Source organism: Ictalurus punctatus, chromosome 4 (assembly GCF_001660625.3).
Source record: "Ictalurus punctatus breed USDA103 chromosome 4, Coco_2.0, whole genome shotgun sequence".
In the NCBI taxonomy this organism is placed as follows: domain Eukaryota; kingdom Metazoa; phylum Chordata; class Actinopteri; order Siluriformes; family Ictaluridae; genus Ictalurus; species Ictalurus punctatus.
In genome coordinates, this window is record NC_071284.1 from 23,511,703 (window position 1) to 23,535,257 (window position 23,555).

The window sequence follows — 23,555 nt, forward strand, 5'->3', positions numbered from 1 at the left end:
CTGGGTGTATTACACACATACCAAAGTGTAATAGAGATTCGCAGTTTAGTTATTAATGCTACCTTAGCACTCACCTGAGAAAATGTGAGAATGGGGGAGAGGTCCTAAGAGTCAAATAATCAAATATCATCATTTTGAGAGATTAAGTCTCTTTTTATATTCCAAACAATTGCACTCAACTTTAAAAAAAAATAAATAAATAAAAAAAGCTAACCATTCAGATCATTGCAATGCCTTCTGGATAACTGGATTTTAGAACTCTGGAGACTCCTAATCTGATGCTAATCTGAGACATTTCACCTGTAGTAGTGAAAGTAATGGAACAGTCATTAAGGCGGCCGAAGGGACTGTCAAGGTTAAAGGCTGTAGTAAAAATTGTATAAGAACACAAGGCTAATATATGAGAAGCTAGTGTGATATTTCTTTAAATTGAAACACTTAAATTCTCCTTCTAAATATGATAAATTCTACAGACTGAAAAGGATGCGTGCGAGGCAAAGATGTCTAAGATGCGGCTCCAGAACAAAGCGAAGGTCACGTCTCTAAACTCACAGCTGGAGGAGCTGAGGAAACAGCAGGGGGAGCCAGGGGGGGGCAAAAACAAAACGCCACAACTCAAACGGGTAATGGTGCTAATTATCACTTCTTCCTACATTTTCAAAAGGAAACAATCCCATGGCACACCACTAAAACGTCATAACAGTGATGATCTTGTCCCTTAAATAGTCCTTTATTAGGGATATAATGCTTTACTGGAATCTCTGCCATCATTGAAGAGTTTCTCACCACAGACAAACCAATAAGGTTGTGATGTTGAGACCTTTAGAGAAACCAATATTTCATTTATTCCTCACTTTATTGTCTACGTACCAGATTTACTTTCTCTACAAAGAGGGTCAGGATGAGGATCATCCAACATTCGTAGTTTTAAACAGGTTTTTTGAGTGAATGAAATTTGGCTTCAAGAAAATCCAAGCTATTATACTGTCTGATCACCATTACGTTATGATGTAAGAGCACTTAAAGAGCAGCTCCAGCAGACTTTTTTCCTGTTGTAAGAACCATCTTCTCACCACACTGACATAATCACTGGGGAAGAGAAGTCACCTATGCAAAAGACACTCCTTGTTATTTATTTTGCTGGAAGGATCTCAAGAGTTTTTTTGGGGGGGTCGTTTTCACAGCTCAAATACTTGCCAGAGCCTCTTGCAGTTTTGTTTTTACTCAACATGAAGCACTCTAATGAATTCAAAAGAAGTTAACAGTTAAAAACTCATTGAAGCATTACGAAAAGTGCTGTTTTGACAAATGCTCCACTTAAATGTGAGGTTTTAAAATAATTTTATTAACGTTATTATTTATTTTATAAGCCGACACTGATATTTGGTAAAACACTGATGGTTTCCGTTAACTAACGTGTGTAGACTGGCAGTGGAGAATCGGGGGAAACAGAGCTCTCCGGAGCCAGCAGAGGAAAAATTTTGTTGCTTAAAAAGAAAGTGGAAGACCTCGAGCAGCAGCTTGCACAAAAAAATCAGGAACTGCATCTGAAGGTACAGCAGCTTTGCCCATTTCATGGACAGACATAAAAATGGACTGATGCGTTTCAGCTTATGTTTCTTAAGAGTAATTACATGTATTAGACACAGGAGCTGGAAGCCCAGAGGGAGCGTGGTGCTGAGATAGATGCCATGTTGGTGGAAAAAGACAAACGCCTGGCTGAGAAAGAGGACTATATTGTTCACTTACAGATGGCCATAGGTGGAGAGAAAGCAGTCACAACAGTGCAGCAAATAACACCGGAAAACAAGGCAAATAAAACTCCCTTTTATTTCTTCACATCAAAAAAAACATTAATTACTACATGACAAATAATATCTTAAGCAAGACTCCATAACTAAAGTCCATCTTGGACAGTGTGTTCTTCAGTTTTTTTTTAATACAGCTAAACTCTTGATGTGTTAAATAATTCACTATTCAGTAATAAAGTTCAACTAAGGACATTGCAAAGTCTATTGTTACAGATGAAATTATTATTATTTTATTTGATCATTTTCATTATTTCAGGAATCGTCGGTGCAGGAGCTGCAGATGCTGGTGAACAATCTGACGAAAAAAGTTGGTGATGGAGAAGAGAAGTACAGCCTCCTAAAGGAGCAGAACGACAGTTTCAAAGAGCTGTTGGTGACCGAGAGAGCTCAGTTTGAGGAGAAGGAGAACATGTACAAGCAAAATGTGAGATGTACTTTCTGTTTGTGTTTTCATTTCTTTAAACTGACTCCTGATTACTCCATTAATCAGAGAACTTTACTGTGGGGGAGGAAGTGACGGCAAAGAATCATTCATCCATTGGTTCACATATCCGTCCATCCATCCATCTTTTCATTCAGGCAGTCCTGTCTTTGCCATCCATCCTTCTATCCTTTCATTCAGGCAGTCCTGTCTTTGCCATCCATCCATCCATCCTTTCATTCAGGTAGTCCTGTCTTTGCCATGCCTCCATCCTTCCAGCCAGCCACCCAGCCATGTTTACTTCCCTCCCATTTTCAGTCATTCTTCTGATGATAACAAGTCAATTAATATGTTTATTCATCACAAATTCAACATTAGCATAAAACCAGAAACCTTTGTGTTTTTAAATTACAGATCCAGACATTTAAGGACATCATTTTACAAAAGGACAACAGTTTAATGGAGATGAATCAGTTGCACGAGCAGGAGCTTTTTAAACTTGCAGCTAAGTCAGACGCTAGTGCAGATCTTGAGCAGGTAAGATAAGGAAACTTGGAGAATGCATGTCTTTTTAATATATATTTTTTTTCATTATTAACCCTTAAATGCATGCATGTTTCGCCAATCATTATTACATTTTCAGGTTGTTAGCAGGTCAGCAGAGTTTATATCTAAAGCGGGTGGGTCTCTAAACTGCCCCAATAGTATAAAACTGTCCTTATATTTTATTAACAAATACAAAATAACAAAATACAGCATCTTTCGTTGAACATTTTATTTATCAATAAACATATAAAAATATATACAGCATTAAAATTACGCACTTATAATTCACGCACTGAAATAGTGAAAGTATCGCAGTGTTTTCATTCAGTCGTTTGAGTCACCATAACAAAATTAAAATAATTACAATATTTAGTATTTTAGTAATTGAAGTAATTTTATAATGTATAATTTTATGGGTAAAAACAGGGACTGTTCTGGGGTTGAGCCCAGATATTTCTCCAAGCATTTTTTTCCAGCTCAGCTAGTATCCTTCCATAAAGTTTTGATTTATGGACGCTGAGGTAACTTAGTTGTCAATGTATGACATGATCAGAAAAAGTTGGATTGGGTGTTGCCATTGTTTGGAGGATTACCATATATAAAATATAAAACTTTTCTAACTAGGCTAGTTTGGTGGTGTTAGCCAAAGGGAGGAACAGCTAAGCGATGGGTAGCTTATGTTATATTTTATATAATTATATTTCATTATGCTCTGCTCATATCATGTCCGTAAACCGGAACGCATATAGACATTTAAACACCTTGTTTTTCTGCTCAGCATCAGAGGATGTTATTGTTTCAGTTTCAACTTTACTGGTATAAAAAAAAAAACAGAAAAAATATCAGTGTATGTCCATTGTCCTTACACTTACTGTATGAGCCAGTGGCAGAATTGAGAGCTGTTAGCCAATAAGACACGAGTGTTTCCATGTATTTTCCTGTAAACCCTGTCTGATTGGTCTGGCCTCCGTTCATTGAAGATATAAAATTGCCACGCCACTGTTTTCTTTTACTGACGTTCAGTTACGTAGTGACAAACTGCTCCAAGTGGAGGATAATTCAGGGCTAAAGAAAAAATCTTCAGGGCTACAGTCCCTAATGCCCAGGCCAGGTTATGCGCCTGCCTGAAAACAATATTATCAAGTAATATTATGATTGGCAAATGTGGCACCTTCTGTGCTTCCCCCGGTAAATTCAGCGTCTGGTTCATATTCAGCATCTGGATCATTCGAGGCCATTATCCTGTTCATAATCATCAAAATCAATCGTTTGTTTGCTGACAGCTTCATCATCAGATCTACCATCAAACGACACTTGTATTTGATTAGAAACTTGTTCCGCAGTAAATCGCTAAGCCATGTCAAGATTTGTAACGTTTCTTTTACATCTGGGGTCACTATGATTGACACATTACATCATCATTGTTTACCAAACATTCCCACCTTGAGGAATAAAAGTGAATTGCACTTATTGAGCCATGAGAGATTCAATATTGTTGCACAGAAAAATATACTTACGCTATTACATACCTCGGGTCAGTAGCGACCCTATAGACTTTTACAATAAACTAATTATATAAAACAGATATTATTCTACAATTTTATGTATTTTTTGGTGTTCTATTGTTGATAGTAAATAGATTGAGGAATACGAAGAAGGTGGAGGTGTAATGTGAAAAAATTAACAAGGGGGAGGGTACTGAATGACGTCCCACGTCACTAACGACCCGAGGTATATGTTTAAGGGTTAAGGATATTTAAAAAAAAAAAGTTGTTTACTATTTAACACCAAAGTACGTGTCTACTGTACTGAGTAAGGTATATTATTTTTATAGAAATAAGCAAAATTATAGGGACAAACATTTAAATAAAAGAATGATCTAATTTCTTTTCATTAAAGGGATGTTTTTGACATGTTTGGTGTCCATTTGTTCCTCTTCCATAAGTACGTGTGTTCTAGAAACAGTGGGACAGTGGTGGTTTGGCGGTTAAGGCTCTGGGTTACTGATGGGGAGGTCAGGGGTTTAAGACCCAGCACTGCTAATCTGCTACTGTTGGGCCCTTGAGCAAGGCCCTTTAACCCTCTCTGCTCCAGGGGCACTGTATCATGGCTGACCTTGTGCTCTGACCCCAGCTTCCTGACATGCTGGGGTATGCGAAGAAAAGGATTTCACTGTGCTGTAGTGTATATGTGATCAATAAAGACTCATTATCATTATCATTAGAAATGCAGCCAAATCACATCACTCACTCTACATGACCTCACTAAAGAACTGGTGTGGTTTGAGGCACATGTTTATAAAAAAGCTTTTGAGTTAGACTTGCATCACTTGTTGGCTAAAGTAGCTTTAGTGTAAAACTAAAGGAGTGAACTTCAGACACCAAACAGGGTCACACAGGTTCATTTGATTTATGTGTAAGAAATGTATGTAAATACTTATCATGCTTCACAAACTGTTTACCCAGCTTTCTAAAACAATAAATATTTAAACTCAACCTTTAACTATGTAACATTTCCTAAACCTATAAATACACTATTAATGTTTTAAAAACTCTTTTCTTATAACAAAGCATTTTGGGGGTGATTTCCAGGTCGCTGTGGCCTGCAACAAATGTATTACAGTGCACTGTGTGTGGTGTTTAATACTGCTTCTCTTTGATATCATCCTTTCAGCTTTTGAAGGCTCTTAAACAGAAACTGCACGAAAAGGAAGAGGTTCTTCTGGGAAAAACTCAGGTGATCGACGTACTTCAGGGAGAAGTGGATGGAAGAGATCAACAAATCCAGGTGAGGAAAAGGAAATGATCCTCTCTTCAACTACATTTCCATGCACATGTGAAGACCGTTTCAGGAAAATGGCGTCTCCCGATGACAGGGCGAAATGATGGTTTTCTATACATGTAGTCTAAACTCAAAGACCCCACAAGCTCTTAAAAAATCTGTCTGTCTGACTCGTTTCCTCCTATCTAGGAGTTGAACGAGCGCTTGAGACGCTTACAGAGTGAGAAGGAAAACCTGCAGTCTAAGATGGAGGCTGAGAAACACATCATGCGCACTCAGGTTCGGGACCTCATGGAGAAACACCAAGAGGAGCTGAAGAAAGTGACCGAGAAATACGAGATGGAGATGTCAGAGAAGGAGATCATGATGTCCTCAGTCACCACGTCTGCAGACTTGCCTCCTGACCCATCGATGAACCAGAGACTCTTAGAACTTGAAGGTAATTTTTTTTGTAGTAGTAGCATTTAGCATGTACTGTACAGTACTTTGCAAATAAGTTTCACTGCCCCAGGCTTTTTCCTGACACATAGCCTACGTAGCAAGTAAGATTTGTGGTTTAGGATGTGTCCGTCATTAGGATTCCCCAGACTACTCTCATTCAACCACTTTGTTGAGTTGTTCAGTATCTCAAACAAACTTGTTTATGTGGTTTCTGACACTGTATGAGTGTTATTTATGAATAATAGTGTGAAGAATGTTGCTGAACCAGTAGTACAAGTACAGAGTTTGGTATCTCTTTCCATCCTGCATCAGGTTTGAGTAGTAGGTTTCCAAAGTTTTGTAGTAAGGAGGAGATTGTGTTTCATTTCTTTTTTGACCAAACTTGCTCTGGCTGTTATTAGGGCTGTGAAATACAACTATTTAATGTTAGTATCATGATAAATTATATGACAATGCACAGGTATCATTGATATTGTGACATCTTTTTATAAATTAAAATAACAATTTTTATGTACTTATTTATTAATTAATTAATTTTTTTGGTTAACTAACTGGAAGAAGCTGACATAATGTTCAAATTTTGAACATAATTTGAAAAAGAAATATTTAATTGTGATTAAATCCTTCATTAAAATTGTCAAATGTTTTTACATTTGAAAATTGTTAATTTTCTTAGTAGTAATAAACAAATGTATTGTAGTTTTGACAGATGTTTATGTGCAGCACTGCTCTGTTGCTGGCAGTTTATGAGCAAACCAATATATTGTTATACATATCAAGAATCATATAAGCTCCTTTGAGAATCGTGATATGATATTTTTGTCTTATCGTCCCCCTCTTGCTAAAAGATTTCTGTTTGTTTGTTTGTTTGTTTATTTGACCAACCTATCAAACCTCAGTTTTGTGAGAGCTGTAGGTGCAGACAGAAATGAAACACTGGTCCAGTTTTAAATAAGATGTTTATAAGCATTGCCTATTAAAATGAGATTTGGTCAAGACAATCAAAATATGTTTGACTTGAACAGGCCACTTCTATATGTTGTACTATGACTTTGTGCTAGCGCTAACCTATTTTTTAAAAATCTGTTTTTATTAATATTGTCCACTTATGCAATAATATAAACACATATATTATTGAGTAATTAATTATGTGTTCATAATTGTGCTGTATTTTGTGTGTGCTCTCTTTTATTTTTATTTATTTGTTTATTTATTTATTTATTTTTAAATTAGCCCAAGCCAAGCTAAAGGCAGAAGAGGCCAGCAAATCGGACGCAAAGTTCTTAAAGATGAAGGCCTGGTCCAAATCCCGCATCCGACAGCTAGAAGATGAACTGAAGAAAGCGCAGGTTAGCTATACTGATCAAACTTGTATCTAAAAAAAAAAAAAAAAAGAATTCTAATTAAAATAAACGGGGAAGACAATATATAGTTTACTATAGTTTCAACACTTTATATTACTTTAATTGGTTTGTTATGTCCTGGTTTTGTGACCATGAATGTGAAAGACTTGATTTTAAAAATAAACCGAGTAAATATAAAGCTGCATTAACCTTCCAAATTAAAATGCATTATATTTTTGTGGGTTTTTTTTTTATCTTTATATTTAATGTATAATTGTAGAGTGAAATAAGGTATGTAAAAGTGCTATAGTAAATACCCACTTTCTTCTTTTTGTTCTACTTGTTTGATCTGCCAGTGTGGAAACGTGGCCCCTGATGTAGGTGCACTCCGTAGCCGTGCTAACGAACTTGAAGAGGAGAGAGACGAGCTGCTGTGTAAACTCGAGCAATACGATGAGCTCAAGGCCAAAAACGGTAATAAGAAAAAAGAAAAAAACTAACTTGTTGCACAAAACATCTATTGCCTCTAATTATTGAAATCATTATCGCATAAAACAGTTATAACTATTACAGATAATTGTCTTTACACAGTAAAAATGCATTCTGAGGTGGAACCTTTTGAATGCTATTGTCCTAGAGGTAGAATCACTTTACTGAATTAAGTACATGGTAATGTGATTTACATTAATGTTTTCTGCTTTTTAAAATTTTTTTTGTTTTTATGATCAAATATGTTAGTTAGAAATAAACGCATACTTTAATATATGTTTGTCGTTATATTATATGCCTGTAAAATGGCTCATATACTTAATATACGTTTCTAGTTATTTTATTTGCATGTAAAATGGTTAATATAAATCTTTGGTTGGTTGGTCATGTGTGTAGATGTTTTAGAGGCCAAGCTGGTGGTTTATGAGGAACAGCAGAGAAAAATGCAGGCGGATCTGGAACAGGTCACCAAGAGAGCCGCCTCCCAGGTCAGATCTTTTAATTTATTCACAGGGTACAGCATGTAGGCTGTATGCAGTTGCTACAATAACATGTAGAGGAGCAAGTGTGGGATGGTTTAATTGTATCAAGTGTTCATCTTCAACAAACAACATCAATTCACACAATAGAATTCTTATTTGAACAAAGATTCCACGCACTGGATGTGTCTTATTGTTAGATGATGGATTGCTGAATGTTAAGGATCAGCTAAGGAATCTGACTACTGATGATCTCCTCTGCAGGCGAGTGAATCTGGAAGCATGGATGATGCTCAGAGTCAGGTGATGGAGTGGCAGGATATGATGACGATGGTGGCTGAAGCTGAAGCTGCACGAAATCAGATCCGAGAGGAGAAAAACGTGCTGGAAATCCGAATGAGCCACATAGAGGAGGAAAGAGAGGGTACGGAGAGGGAGAGGGGATAATAGTAATAATAATAATAATAATGGTAATGATAATAATAGCAGCTGTCCACTGTCTGAGATGGTGCCCTATGCTCTATTCTTTATGTTAATATGTGATCATTTCTTAATATGGTAATCATCAAATTCAACATGCCAATTTTCAATACATCATGCTTAAACCTTTCTATTTTTTAAAGATGAATGATATTACCTTTTTTGACATTAATGACATTATTTATTTGGCAGATATTTTTATTCACAAGGGATGACAATCATTAGCATTAGCAATAACATTACATATTTAAACAAGCAAGAGGTCTTACACATTGTGAACCTCCCTTTTATTTTCTTTTTTTTCATGCAAGGGTTAAAGCATGGTCGCTTATTCATGTTTTCATTTTCTCTCCACCGTCAATGAGCTGCACATTGGCCCATCATGCCTCGTGCCCTTCATCTCCCCATCCCTCTCTCCCTCCCTCTTTGTGATTGGTTCAGCCAAAGAGAAACAGTTTCCCGTCAGTTTTGTGCATGCAGGTTTCACTCAGCATCTGTCTTCCTGCTGTACTGCTTCTTGTTTCCCATAATCCTTTTTACTCATCAATGCGGAAACAGGAGCAGTACAGCCGAGGCTGGTGTCTGGCATCATCATTTCCTTTATTTCATCTTCCTTTTTTTCCTACGTTTTCATTTTCTATTTATTTCCTGTATCTGATGAGCTCTTGTTGTTCAGGCCCGGCTCGACACTCACCTGCTGTTTAACACTCTAGATGCGATATATGCTTTTGGTGTTGGTGTTTTAATAATATTTGAATAGGCATGTGTGGATAAACAATATTAACACTATATAACCACAATGAAAGGAATTGCTTTCTTTAAGAAGGACCCTTACGCTGCATTTAGAATGGGGCAGCTGTTATCTCGGTGCCCCTAAATGAACTATTTTCAGCACATGCCTAGTTATAACAAAGGCCTAATAATGGTGAAGTCATATTTAATATTTAATCCTTGTTAGTTGTTTAACATCAAAGTTTTACCCAATTTTCACTTATGTATATACATTTTACTTAATATCATAACAAAGGACGAACTGAATATTTGAGTTGATTGTGGCAAACTTGCTAAATCTGAGTCAATGCAGACCTTTTTCACTTATTAGTAGTAACATCCCTTTTCCCTGATTTGTCTAAGCTAGATTTTCACAATATTGGTTTGCCATCTTTTTTTTTTTTTTTTTTTTTGGCATCATCCTAGCATTTTTTTTTCTTTTCATTTAAATGGTTTTAGATTGCTTGTGCTGGGTCCTAGAGTTGTTAAATTCACATTATTAACACACCCACTTGTTGTTTTTTTTTAAACCAGATTTTCCAAGTACTAATTCTAACATCACTGTTTTAATTCTATTTTCGTTGTTTTATCCTGTGTTCACGCTTGCAGTGATCCAACACAACAAAGCCATCTGTGATGTTCTGTTGCTTTGAGTATTGCAAGTGGGAGCAAAGGGACAATTCTAGCACTAATCTCACAAATGAAGTTCACTGTCCTCTTTCCAGAAAATTGTGCTGTGAAATCTTGATACTGTTTTAAGAGATGCTCCAAAAGTCTGAATTTGAGGGGAAACAAGTAAAGTGAATAGTGTGATAGAAACCAGTTTTACATGATAAATGCATTGATCCGTTGTAAATGGTGCATTCTTGAACAACAAGGATCATCTGAATATATGTGTTTGACTATATATAGTATATACAAATGGCTCTTAGTTGTACACTCAGACTTTTGGGCATTACGATGTTCACTACTGCATGTATGCTAATCTTTATATTTCATTCTGTTTATTCATTCAGTTATTCATTAATAGTCCTCATCCAACAGTAATCTCAGTTGACAGTTTTTTTTTTTTTTTGGAAGACCTACCTTATATCTACACTCAGTGGCTATGTTATCAGGCACAGAAAGGCACTTTGAAGGTACTAACTGTGCTATGGACCTTTTTCTACTGAACGGCACTGCAGAGTTACATAACTAATCCAAACTCTAATGTATGTGTATCCTCGTTGAGTGCTTGTGACATTTTCCCACCACATACCCCTGCCTATTAATGTAGAAGGGGCTTGTCTGGAGGTGGACGGGTAACTAGAGACGATGGGCATGTAGTAAGATATTGCATTCAAGTCACAAGTTGATATGAATTTAAAATCAGGCTTCTTTTGTCATTGAGGCACTGCCATGTGTCTCCCTCACTGGGATAACTTTTGGGTGTGAGACACAAATTTTCATGGTGGCCATCAACCCAAACAAAGTCAATATGCCAGTACTTTAATTGTAGTGTAAATAGAGAAAATATTTGTGAGCAGATTGGTCAGATGATGATAAAAATGCAACAAAAGCACACAGGCTGACACAGTTTTTGTGACTGACTCTAAAATGGCATTCTCCTGTGCATGTAGGGCTTTAGGTATGAAACACAACACTTCTATGTTGTATCCGCTGAGCTAACATGTTGAATTGGAAGGCATGTGGGATTCGACTTAACTTGACCATTGTGAATTTTATGTGGATTAAGGGAAATAAATAAACATATACGTTACTGTTTGTATACCGTGTGTATACTGAGTGTAAAATCATTACACTGCTACTGAAGATTGCTGTGCCATACTGTGTGCTAGAAAAGAAATTCTTGCAAGAAGTTGTGATCAGAGACTCAGAAATTATGAGTCAGGAGACAGGAGGCTGGATTGATCAGATGTTCAATATTTATTTGAGTGCTTGATCTTTATCATATGTAGTGAAGCCAAAAACAGGTGGGGGAGTTCAGACAGAATAATTACTACTTCTGACCATGGTGCGTTCTCAGCCCCATCATGGTGAGACTCAAGGAATAAATACACCATATTCTGAGACATAAGACAAAATTTAAGATAAAATTTAAGATGGAGAGTCTGAGATTTACCTGAATGAACATAAAGCTTTAGCAAATGGTCCTAGAATCAGAAGGAGTTATTAAAAGTCATATATTTCTTTCACTCGGTTTTCATGGTACCTGGACAAGAAGAGAGGCCACATTAAGCATGGGTATGGCAAAGCTCGCTTTGCAGTGGAAACAAAGACAAAACTGCAAGATCAAATAATTAATAAGCCAAGCTGCACTGTCCTGTAGAAAAGTGTCGTTTCTTTGCCACTGTCTACTTTGTTCATCAGTGCAAATGGGCTATCATAACATCATCACTGCACTGTCTTGATGATAACTAGCCGGTGAAGAGTCTCAGCACTGTAGTGACCCTGACACTAGTAGTGAGTGCTGCTCTGGTGGCGGTGCCTGGTTACTTATGGGTAAAGCCAGGCTACAATTTGTGTATAACACATGAGCTACAGTCATTAAGTGTTACCCTTTAAAATGACCTGATAAAAAAAGCCACTGAGTGTAGTGACAAAGTATCTGTACCTAATAAACTGTCAACTGAACGTTTACCTCAAGGCTGTCCTTTTTTCCCCCCGTCACTTCCTTTCATTAATCTTTTGATCTACTTTCTTAGCCAGACGTCACTGTTGCCACAAAACAGATGGGGATATGTTTTGTGCTGATTGTTCACAATGCTACAAGTATACCAATTAGATGTTGATGTAAGCATGCTTTCAGAAATTTCACTATATTATCTAAAACCCAATAGCCTTGCCTTTCACAAAGCAGAAATTGGGAGGAATTTCCCAATGCAATCGAAGCACATTCCCTTGCAGTCAGTGTGTAGCTTCTGGACAATGCTGCCTTTATCATTTATTCTTATAAGATATAGTGGGGGAAATAAGTATTGAACATGTCAACATTTTTTTCAGTAAATATATTTCCAATGAGGTTATTCACATCAAATTTTCACCAGACATCAGTATTAACTCAAGAAATCTGGAAATATAAAGAATTCACAACATTAAAGTCCATAAATAAAGTTATGTGTAATAAAGTGGAACGACACAGGAAAAAAGTATTGAACACGCTAAGAAAGAGCACTTCTCCAAGGCAAGGTAAGGGTTTTTCATTACCAAGCTGTCACACAAGAAACCTCTCATGACGGGTAAAAGCAAAGAGCTCTCCCAAGACCTTCACAACCTTACTGTTGTAAAACATATTGATGGAATTGGATACAGACATATTTCAAAACTTCTGAATCCTCCAGTAAGCACCATTGGGCCCATTATCCGCAAGTGGAAGCAACATCACTCCGTCATCAACCATCCACGCACAGGAACTCCTCACAAGATTTCTGACCAGGAAGTCAGAAGAATAGTCAGAAGAGTAGCTCAAGAGCTAAGGACCTCTCAGAAAGTGCTCCAGAAACCTTGGAGGCAGCAGGTACCATTGTCACAGAGAAAACAATAGGCAATGCCCTCCACTGCTCACGCTCACCCCGCAAGACTCCATTACTAAAGAAAAGGCATGTGGAAGCTTGATTACAGTTGGCTACAACTTATTTGGGCAAGCCTATGAAATACTGGGAGAGTTTAGTCTGGTCAGACGAGAGAAAAATTTAACTTTTTGGCTGTTACACTACACACCATTTTTGGAGAAGAAATGCCACTGCACATCACCCTAAAAACACCATACCAACAGTGAAGTTTGGAGATGGAAGGATCATGGTGTGGGGATGTTTTTCATCACATGGTACTGGCAGACTTCATATAATTGAAGGAACGATGAATGGAGCCCTTTACCGGGAGATTCTTGAGAAGAATCTGCTGCCATCCACCAGGATGATGAAGATGAGACATGGATGGACCTTCCAGCAGGACAATGATCCAAAACATACAGCAAAGGAAACTTTCAGTTGGTTTCAGTGAAAAAAAATCAAGGTGTTAGAATGTCCCAGTCAATCACCTGGCTTGAATCCAATTGAACAAGATTTAAAGACAATATGTTTAGAAGAATTTGCCAAAATCACACCTGAATACTGCGGCCCATTAATTTCTTCATACAGGAAGTGTCTTGAAGCTGTCATTACAAACAAAGGCTTCTCCGTTGAGTATTAAATAAATTTCAGTTAGCGTGTTCAATACTTTTTTCCTGTGTCATTCCACTTTATTACACATAACTTCATTTATGGATATTAATGTTTGGATTTATTTATGTCTGTGGCTTTCTTGAGTTAATACCAAAGTCTGGTGAAAATTTCATGTGAATAGCCTCATTGGAAATATATGTACTGAACAAAAAATGTTGACATGTTCAATACTTATTTCCCCCACTGTATTTATGAAGAAATGTGCATGGCTTTCACTTAACATGCAAAGACGCACTGACGTACAGATGGGTCCATAAACACAAGCGCAGTACTAAGAGCTGTTTATATTTGATCAGTTATCATTGTATTTGTCTTCATTAATGTAACTGTGCACTGTATATTATGTAAATGAATGTCTAGTATCTTGATGTTCAAGTCACCTTAAAACTTTTGCTTGTGTTCTGTAGTTTGTTTGTGAAACCTCTGATGATGCTATGCTATCTGCTACTTGGAGCAAGCTATGGCTGCTGAGTGTAAAAGTGTCCAGCTTTACCACACTTTATTTCTCAGAGGTTTTAACACATTGTCCTGTTGTTAATAATTCTTGCTGGCTTCCTCAGCATGAATTGTCTAGAGCAGTGCTAACGCACAGTAGATTTGTGGCGATTCAGCCTAATATATAATGCCGATAATCCATGACTGACAAACTGCAAGCCAACACTCTCTCCAGTGAAAAATCTCAAGCCAATTGATGAATTTTTTTTATTTTATTACTTTCTTAATCAATCAGTTGTTTGCCATTACACTTGATTTGACTGGCTGCAGTGAAGTATAGTGAATAACACAACTAATAATAGTAATAAGAATAACAATAATAGAATGACGCTAAGAATAATAATGAAAAAAAAGATTGTTTTTTTTTTTAAACAGTTCATTTTTTTATTAAAAATTTTTTGGTGCTTATATGAGGGTGGTTGCAGCACCACTGTAGAAGTATGTTGACGTCAGTTGTAATTCTCAGAAAATTACTCGGGGATTTTAACCTTTAATCTGTGCCAGTGTAAAATCATAATTTCTTAAATAATGCGGATGAGCTGATGGAAAAGTCGTCATTTTAGTTAAACAGCTCTTGGTCATGCGCTCGGACTGTATGTGTCCTCTTGTACTGCTTTCTGGTGGTGCATAGCATTGTGCAATTGTAAGATCTTCATGAAAACTGGTGCTTGTGTGTGTGTGTGTTACCTATTTCTAGTTCTTCATTTGCTCTTTACCCCCCAGTCACACTGTTCTTCATGCAGTCAGTCACCTTCTTTCATTCTTCGGTTACTTTTTCTTTCATTCTTTGGTGAAAATGTTATTAAACCCCTCATAACTTCCTGTGGCACAAAACTGATTGAGGATGACTGGTTCTTTCCTGGCTGCTCCGATCCAGCATTGGCCAATCGGCAGCGGGAGTTGGAGGAGGAGTTGGCTCAGGCTCGAGGGCACCGTCCACAAAAGGGCAAGAAGACGGCAAGCTCCATCCCCCGCAACCTGCAGGTACAAGCAGTGTTGCTATATTAGTACAGTCTGGTCAATAGAGATTCAGGGTAAAACTGGGAATTAAACACAGCTGGAGGTGACTTTTGATAAGAAAATTGGTCAGCAGCTGTTAATTTATTCCACCAAGGGCGTAACCATGGTATGGACATTGGGGGGTCCAACCCATTAAACACGCAATCTCGACTTTTAAAACAACTCATAAAGGATGGCTACCTATGGAACTAAATTCAACACTATATATGTTGTAATTACAATTTCCCCACAGATGCTTCCAAGTAAAGGCGTTCAAAAGGAAAAACATTTTAGGAATTTTTCTTATTTCTTAACGAACTTGGCGGGAGGATATGCAAGTGAATGTAACTTTAATGGTCAAAAACTGGAACTGACGTTAGCCTAGCCTACTTCGTGGGTGTGCAAATATCAAAAATTAATTGACGTTCTTAAGAACAAACCAAGCCATGGTATGATGCCTTCTATACTAAGCTAAGGTTATCTATTATTTAGGTATCTAGTTACTTACTGTCTGAAAAAAAACTTGTATGCTCTGCTGCACTTTTCTACGCTTGGCTGCTGTCTCTATTTCTTACAGACTGAGCTGCTAAAATATATCAACAAACTTGCATTGAGTATGGGCGCAACCAAGTGTACAATTGGAGGGGGGGCACACACCGATTTTCCTTAACAAACGGAAATATATTAAAAAGGAATAGACATAAAAAAAAATAGAATAGATGAAGAAAAGACAGATCCGTTGGCAGATTTCATTTAAGGGGGACATATAGAAAATATTTTCTACTGTATATTGGGGGGGAGGTGGTGGGCGGGGGGGGGAGATTGGTATTTCCTCAACATTGGGGTGGACACGACCCCCCAAAAGAATGCGTGGTTACGCCCATGAATTCCACTTCCACTTAATAAAAAAAAAAAACAAGTTGGATAATATGAAGTAGATGCCTTTTTTTCCCACATGAATAATTATATTATATTATATATTTGTCATATATACATTTTATTAATAAATTATTTGCCATAGTATAAACAGGATTATCTCTGCATAAGGGGTGAGAATGAACAGTTTAATAAGTTTAATAAAAATATATTTTTATAAATATGCATTACTGTATTAACACGAACCGGTATTAGAATAGTAACTTGTTTCAAAATAAAAGTGCACATTTCTCTGGATAAACAATCCACCTCTATCTGTTGCTGCATGCCGGAAATGTTATATAAATCAATAAATCAGTGCACCAGGCAACTGATTATTAGCTGATATTAGTCTGTTTATTTGCTAATTGTTAATAAATAATTACATAATTAGCCTAGTATGATGAATGTTTGTTTATTTGACTATCTGATGGAATTGTGCTGTTAGTTTGTTGTCTTCTAATCAGTTGTGAGGATGAGACAATTTAATTAGTTGTTATTCATAAATAATTAGAATTATTTATTATCATTATGTGCATTATGTATATAAGGGTACTTATTATTTGTTTATTTGGAAAAATGTGTGTGTGGTTTTTTTTTTTTTTTTTCTTGAGTGTCCAAACACTCATGAATATTTCAATATTTATATGCAGATGTGGCAATAAATGAAAATTTCTAGTAGTAATAAATGAATATTTCTAATAAATAAGTTTAGCCATGTTCAATTATGGCATGTTTTTAAACAGTGATTGACTCGTTGCTGTTTCAGGAGGACTTTGAGTTCGACAGGTCAACTTTCCCTGATTCCCACAATCCCTCTGGCAGTGTCACTCCGATGGAAGGGGAGAACATGGGAGGTTGGTGGCCTGAATTCACTGCCTCAAACTCAGGTGTGAAGCACACTAGACAGTTCAGCCTGGCATGTGCTCTCCTCATAGTTTAACATCCCCAAATAGTGTATTTGGGTAAGACTCTCTACAAGTGCTCATGTTCATAAAGCATTATAGCTTTTTATTTATTTATAATTTGGTTATATGATTATGATTTTACTGCTGAAATTGATAACAAAATCAAGTGCTTGCAGTTTTTCTTAAATCTCTATGATGTTTAAACGTTAGAAAGGTAATAAAATGTTTTGTTTGAACTCATTGAAAAATCAGGAACTTGTTACTTAACTATGAGGCTGTATTAGGCATGCACTGAGGTTATTCACGATATCTCCTGCCTTATTATTTCTATTTATCCTTTGTATTATGTTTAGCTTTTCTTATTGGTCAGCATTTAACTATAAATGAGCCTCAGCATCACCATGCAACATTGATTATATCTCACTGCATGCTTGGATAAAAATACAAAGAAAAAGTGCACATATTTAGCAAAGTGGGAGTATACTAGTATGGCTAAATTGCTCACTTTGTAATACTAGTCAAAAAGTTGAATATGCTGCCTTGTCAGTTTGTGTTACATAAACCAGCTGAATATAAACATGGGAGCAAATTAATGCAAATTTCCAGTGAAAGAATTTTCTCACTCTTTGAATTTAACTCGTATCTGGTGAACAATCTCACACAGAACCTTTATAAAGAAGATATCTTTTCAACAGGACAGACTTTATCTTAAGTTACTAAGGCAGCCTTCTGAATGGGTGTCATGATTCTTAGTAATATCTATTAAGTTTTAAATAAATTGATTTAAATTTTGAAGCTTTGTTAGGCATTAAGCAAATTTCAAATATATATATATATATATATAATATGTAAGTAGTTATTATTATGAACATGGGCCTTTTATGTCTTACTATTTTTTTTTTTTTGTGGATTTGTTTTTTTTCATTTGACCGTTTATTTATCACACTTCACTCAATCTTATTCAAATGCATATTTTGTATTTTTTATCTTTTTCTAATCCATCAATCAAACCAGTGTGATGGTCTCTTTGGTTGACACATTTTTTTGTAGTTTTGCTTTATTTTTGTAGATTATTCGGAGCATGTGCGTGCTGGATGAACTGCCTAGTCTTGGTTCTGTAGACTGTAGTCCATGTTGAATGCCCTTAACAGATTTATTTTCGTGTAATAATGTTGGTGTGTATTGCCTTCATCTGTGGTAAGTGTTCATTTATCCATTTGTGTTTTGTGTGGTAAAGCAAATGTGTTGAAGGTTCCAGCATTTTCTATGTAGCTTGAATGTATTCTAATGCTGTGACGTATTCATAGCATAATTAAGACACGCTTAAGTGTTCTCAAGTGGCGCAACATACAAGCATCCACCGTATCGTGCAGAGACATGAGTTCTAATCCCGACGGTGCCACAGCCATCCGTAGCTTGCTCTTCAAGAGAGCAAGAGGCCATTCTGTCTGCGTGATTGGGAATGGCGTACTCTCTGTCCCCAATCAATCACAGCGAACTGGTCGATCATGGGCATCTGTTAGCTCATGCATGCAGAAGGGAACAGATCGTACTTTCCTCCATGTGTGTTATGCTGCCCTTTGATGCAGCAATTCGAAAAAACGCAGATGGCTGGTCTCATGTGTCTCGGAGGAAGCACGTGATAGCCTTCACCCTCACTGGTAAATGTCATATGATAAGAGCAACCTGAGAATTGGCCAGGATTAAATTAACGAGACTAAATTGGGGGAAAATCTGATATTTTTAAGCCTCCCAAATAATGCACAACATCTCAACATATGATTTTCATTCATAAGTCTTCCCAGAAGAGTGGAGGTTATAATATAACAGGAAAGTATTACATATATATTACATCTGGAAGTAGATGTTCAGAAAGTGCATATAGATGTAATGGTGTCCACAAACCTTTGGCCATATAGTATACCTTCTGTGTACCTTTTTTTTTTTTTTTTGCTTCCCCTTATATAGTATGCATGTTTTAAAGTTATGTTTTCAAGTTTAAAATTCTAAAGTTTCTCAAGTTCAAATTTTCATGAATGGAAATGTAAAGTAACATTTCAGATTTTCTATTTATTTATTTATTTATTTATTTATTTATTTAGGTCCTGTTTTTTTTGTTTATTTTGACCCAGTCTATATCTGATCTTTTAGAGGGTCTGAGGTCTGTTGTGGAAGAACTGGAGCTTGAAAGAAATCAGCTGCAGGAGCAAATCCTTGGACTAGAAGAGCGGTGTCAGGACTTGGAAGATCGACTGCAGTTACAAGCTCGCATTGAGTCCCTACAGGTACACCAAATTTTCCAAGGATGATTGGGTTATTTAAAAACATGGCCAGTCAACTTTCAAGCAGTTGGCATGGTTAGCATTGAGGTACCATGTATGTTTATATAAGGCCTCTTTAGTCTTTAGTTGTATTTGCAAAAGGTGCTTGGATCTCAGCTTGCAATTATGTTTATTTTTTATCATCGCTTAATCTGTTGAATAATGATTACCTGTTACAATTACATTGTCCAATGTAATTAATATAACTAATGTGTCAAATGGTTTATTTATTATCTCTTCATCTAAACAGTACTAAATTAGTAGCCTATACATACACGTTGCCATACCATTAAAAGTAAGCAAAACCTAACAGGTCTTCTTAAACTATTGATCTAGTGTTTCACATAATTAACTGCTTTTACTGAACCGTTGAAAATTTTACAAGTTGCTTCCATTATGTCATAATAACATCAACTGCTATAATCAGTGTTACTTACCAAGCTTCTCACTGCTTTGAAAGGCGTCTTCAGTTTACATATACTGCATTGCATGATGCTTGCGTTATTCATTTATTTATTTAGTTAGTTAGTTAGTATAGAATATTTTTGCTATTTTATGTATTAATCACTTTGCTTCTTGTGTTTCTAAGGAAGATTAAAAACAGTTTTAACATTATTTTATTTTAGTGATAGTTTGACTGACTGAAATCAGTGCTGCTCACAGACTTAAAAAAAAAAAAAAAGCTGTAGCTTAGCTGAAGCCATTTTTTTTTTCTTACAGTTACAGTCAGGTTGATATTTCTTGTTCTTTTTCTAGATGACACTTTTTGTCCGTTGTCCATATTTGGACATGCAGTAATTTGCATGTGCTCTTTCCAAGAACTTTGTAATGCATCCTTCTAACACAGGTGACCTTCGATGTAGATGGAGGAGGTTGGCCATTTTGGGTTTCTCAGGTGTGTGTTTTGTGTGTGAGAAGGTGTGTATATGTGAGAGCAGGTGTATGCATATTACACACGGTGTCATTTAATCTTGTGGCTTGGTTGTGTTTGTTGTACTCACTGCTCTCGTGTTTATGTTTGGGGTTTTGGTGATTTTGAAACTAACTTCCAGGTAAAGTGGTTTTCTGCCATGACCTTCACTATTTTACAGTACCTTTTGCCTTTCAGAATGAATCTGAGAAACTGCAAGCTCAGCTTAGCAGCCTGCGCAGTCAGCAAACCAGAGATGCTGAAAAGCATCAGCTCCTTGTCACAAGTTTGAATGAACAACTCAAAGGGTAATCTTTTTATTTATTTATTTATTTCCTTAATGCAAACATGCTAATGATATTTATCAGCTATATTTGATCAGCCCAATTTTTTTTCACTTAAGTCTAATGTTGCCAACAAGTAAGGAACGCGTTTGTAGGATTTATGCTCATGCAGATTGCATTTCTAAGTCATCACACACTCATGAGTCATGATATCACTTTTTTTCTCAGATTCAGATTGGAGGTAAAGGCAGAACTGTTTAAGAGTTATCCTGGACAAATAATGTAGTCCTTTTTTTATTATTATTTGTATATATATAGCATTATATCTGATTATATATGTGTGTGTTTGCTATGTATGGTCTAAATTGGACTACCCCTTTATTTATGCCTTATCCTGGGCAGATTTAAATGATTTATTTCATTATACTTTATCAAATAGAACCAACTAAATTTGTTAGAAAATATTGATGGAGGCTACAAACAGAAGTGAGTGTGGAAACAGGCAGGATTGCTCAAACTCTCTGCGGGAGTGACCAAGTCTCACGCACATCTCTACTGGAAGCTTTTCTTACTTGTTTAGTTGGCACTTGGTTTGGGACAATTGTCGTTATTATTGGAAATTGCAGATTGCGGAATTGCATAAATTAAATATCTTTTGGAAAATGTGGTGCCTGCAGCTTTAAAGATCGACAAAAAATAAATGTGTTATACCTTGTAATGTGCATTTCCTGTTGGCACATGCTTTTGCTTACGAAATTTAAAGGGGGTTAAATTAATACAGTGAATCAATGTGTTGTTTATCAGGGCTACTTCGCTATACAAGAATTCAATAAGTATCTCCACTGCTGTTCACCACAGAGCATATGCATACATCATTTATATAATTTTACATACATTTTATAATTTGCTTAGATGACTTTGGTTTTATAAACATTCCTTAAGCATCCAAATTTTTAAAGAGGTATTAATTAAAAATAAAAAAAAACAGATTAAATACTAATGCTAGTCAATAACCACTATTCCATTATTTATTTATTTATTTATTTATTTATTTATTTATTTATTTATTTATTTATTAACTGTAATGATGTTACATGTACATGAAATACACTACCGGTCAAAAGTTTAGAAACACTCATTCTTTATTTTGAAAGCATTTTTTCCCCCACATTTTAGAATAATAATAAAGTCATCAAAACTCTGGATTAAAACAAATGGAACTATGGTAATTACTTTGTGATTAAAATAAATAAATAAATTAAAATAATTTTGTATTTTAGCATCTTCACCCTTCCAGAAATGTATTCTTGGCATTTTCTCATCCGATTTCTTGAGGAATCCCCCTGAGATGCTTTTTTAAACAGTATTTAAGGAGTTCCCACCTATGCTGGACACTTATTGGCTGCTTTTTGGAATATTTTACTCTAATATTTTACTTTAAAAATTATTTTTTTTGTAAATAAAATGTTAGTTTTCCAGTGAAAGAAATGAATATGAATATGCACAATTATATTTTTGTCTACAACACTGATTTCAAACATTTAATCATACACCTTCTGATCAAACGGATTTTAAGATCATGAGAAACATTTCAGTCAAGTGTCTCCAAACTTTTGACCAGTAGTGAAGAATGAGCCCCTCATAGAACAATTGCATATTACACATGATCACACAAACCTAGTTGGGACCCACCATATATTGCAGCATCTTAATTTGTCACTGATGCGAGTGTATTTTTTTTTTTTAATGCATTTTTTTAACTTGCCAAATAAATGCACTTTAAATACTTCAAATTATTCATTTGTAACAAAACTCCCAAAAAATAAATCCCACTGATAAAATTCTGGGAGAAATTATTAGAACTTTTAACTGCAATAAATCTAGAATTAAATGATGATCAGGTACAGCTTGTTTTACATGGAATATGTTCCATATAATACCATTGTTATATGCAAATACTACCAGAAATTTTAGTTTTTATTTTGTCCCTCTATAAATTAATTAATTCTGTAAATCAGGCTAAGCAGCACACAAGAGACTCTTGAATCATCTCTGATGGAGAAAGAGCACATACTCGCCCAAACATCGGAAAAACTACAGCTTATCGACAGTCTGAGAGATGGACTGAAGGAGAAGGAGGAGCAACACAAAGAAGTTGCTGATAAACTACTACAGACTGAAAACAATGTGAGTAATGTTGCAGTTTTATAAGCTTTACACTTTAAATGTAAACTTTTTTTTTTTTTGGAGATGATTAATTCAGTTGGTTTTCTTTATCTAGCTGACTGAAGTGACCAAGAAATGCAGTACATTTGAGAAGCAGTGCACAGAAATGAAAGCAACAGTTGCAGAGCTCATGCAGAAGCTTAATGTGCTGAAGGAGAAGGTGAGCGATTTTATTAGTTTGAATATTAACTTCATAAAGGCCCAGAGTTATATAAGCAACTGCATCTAGTTTAACATGCAAGCTGAATGTGTCTTCATCTTAAATTAGAACTGCTGTTCATAGTAAATCAATGTAGGTAGGCCCGATAATATAGAGCCCTGGAGATGACTTAAAAATAATATTTAAAATAAAATTATTTTGCATGAGCACTGTGCTAAATCAGGGTCACAAAATAGGTGGAATTTGATGATTTGAATGTTTTACTCTTTGTGCACATGTTTTTGTGTGAAAATCCCAGGAGATCAGCAGTTTCTGAAATATGCTAATTGCCCATGTAGCAACCCACAACCATGCCACTGTCAAAGCCACTGAGATCACATTTTTACCCATTCTTATGTTTGATGCAAACATAAAGCTCTTGACCTCTATCTGAATGATTTATGGATTGAGCTGGTGCCACATGATTGACTGATTGGATAGTTGCATGAATAAGGAGGTGTACAGGTGTTCCTAAAAAAAGTGGCCAGTGAGTCTATATAAAAATGTAAAAGT

The 23,555-nt window shown here is 36.0% G+C and overlaps 1 protein-coding gene across 2 annotated transcripts in view; it reads left to right on the top strand.

Moving 5' to 3' along the window:
• LOC108264295 (golgin subfamily B member 1) overlaps positions 1 to 23,555 on the top strand; it is a 58,265-nt gene that overhangs the window by 10,987 nt on the left and 23,723 nt on the right. Inside the window, exons 4-20 of one of the 2 annotated variants that reach the window (XM_047155041.2) lie at positions 474 to 623; positions 1,425 to 1,553; positions 1,644 to 1,811; positions 2,068 to 2,235; positions 2,647 to 2,769; positions 5,452 to 5,565; positions 5,749 to 5,998; positions 7,234 to 7,349; positions 7,700 to 7,817; positions 8,229 to 8,320; positions 8,576 to 8,735; positions 15,158 to 15,264; positions 16,964 to 17,084; positions 19,254 to 19,387; positions 20,532 to 20,641; positions 22,636 to 22,804; positions 22,899 to 23,003. In XM_047155041.2, coding sequence (XP_047010997.1) covers positions 474 to 623; positions 1,425 to 1,553; positions 1,644 to 1,811; positions 2,068 to 2,235; positions 2,647 to 2,769; positions 5,452 to 5,565; positions 5,749 to 5,998; positions 7,234 to 7,349; positions 7,700 to 7,817; positions 8,229 to 8,320; positions 8,576 to 8,735; positions 15,158 to 15,264; positions 16,964 to 17,084; positions 19,254 to 19,387; positions 20,532 to 20,641; positions 22,636 to 22,804; positions 22,899 to 23,003 — 2,334 coding nt within the window. The remainder of the gene's footprint in view (positions 1 to 473; positions 624 to 1,424; positions 1,554 to 1,643; positions 1,812 to 2,067; positions 2,236 to 2,646; positions 2,770 to 5,451; positions 5,566 to 5,748; positions 5,999 to 7,233; positions 7,350 to 7,699; positions 7,818 to 8,228; positions 8,321 to 8,575; positions 8,736 to 15,157; positions 15,265 to 16,963; positions 17,085 to 19,253; positions 19,388 to 20,531; positions 20,642 to 22,635; positions 22,805 to 22,898; positions 23,004 to 23,555) is intronic. The other variant, XM_053678070.1, reaches the window with a different exon arrangement.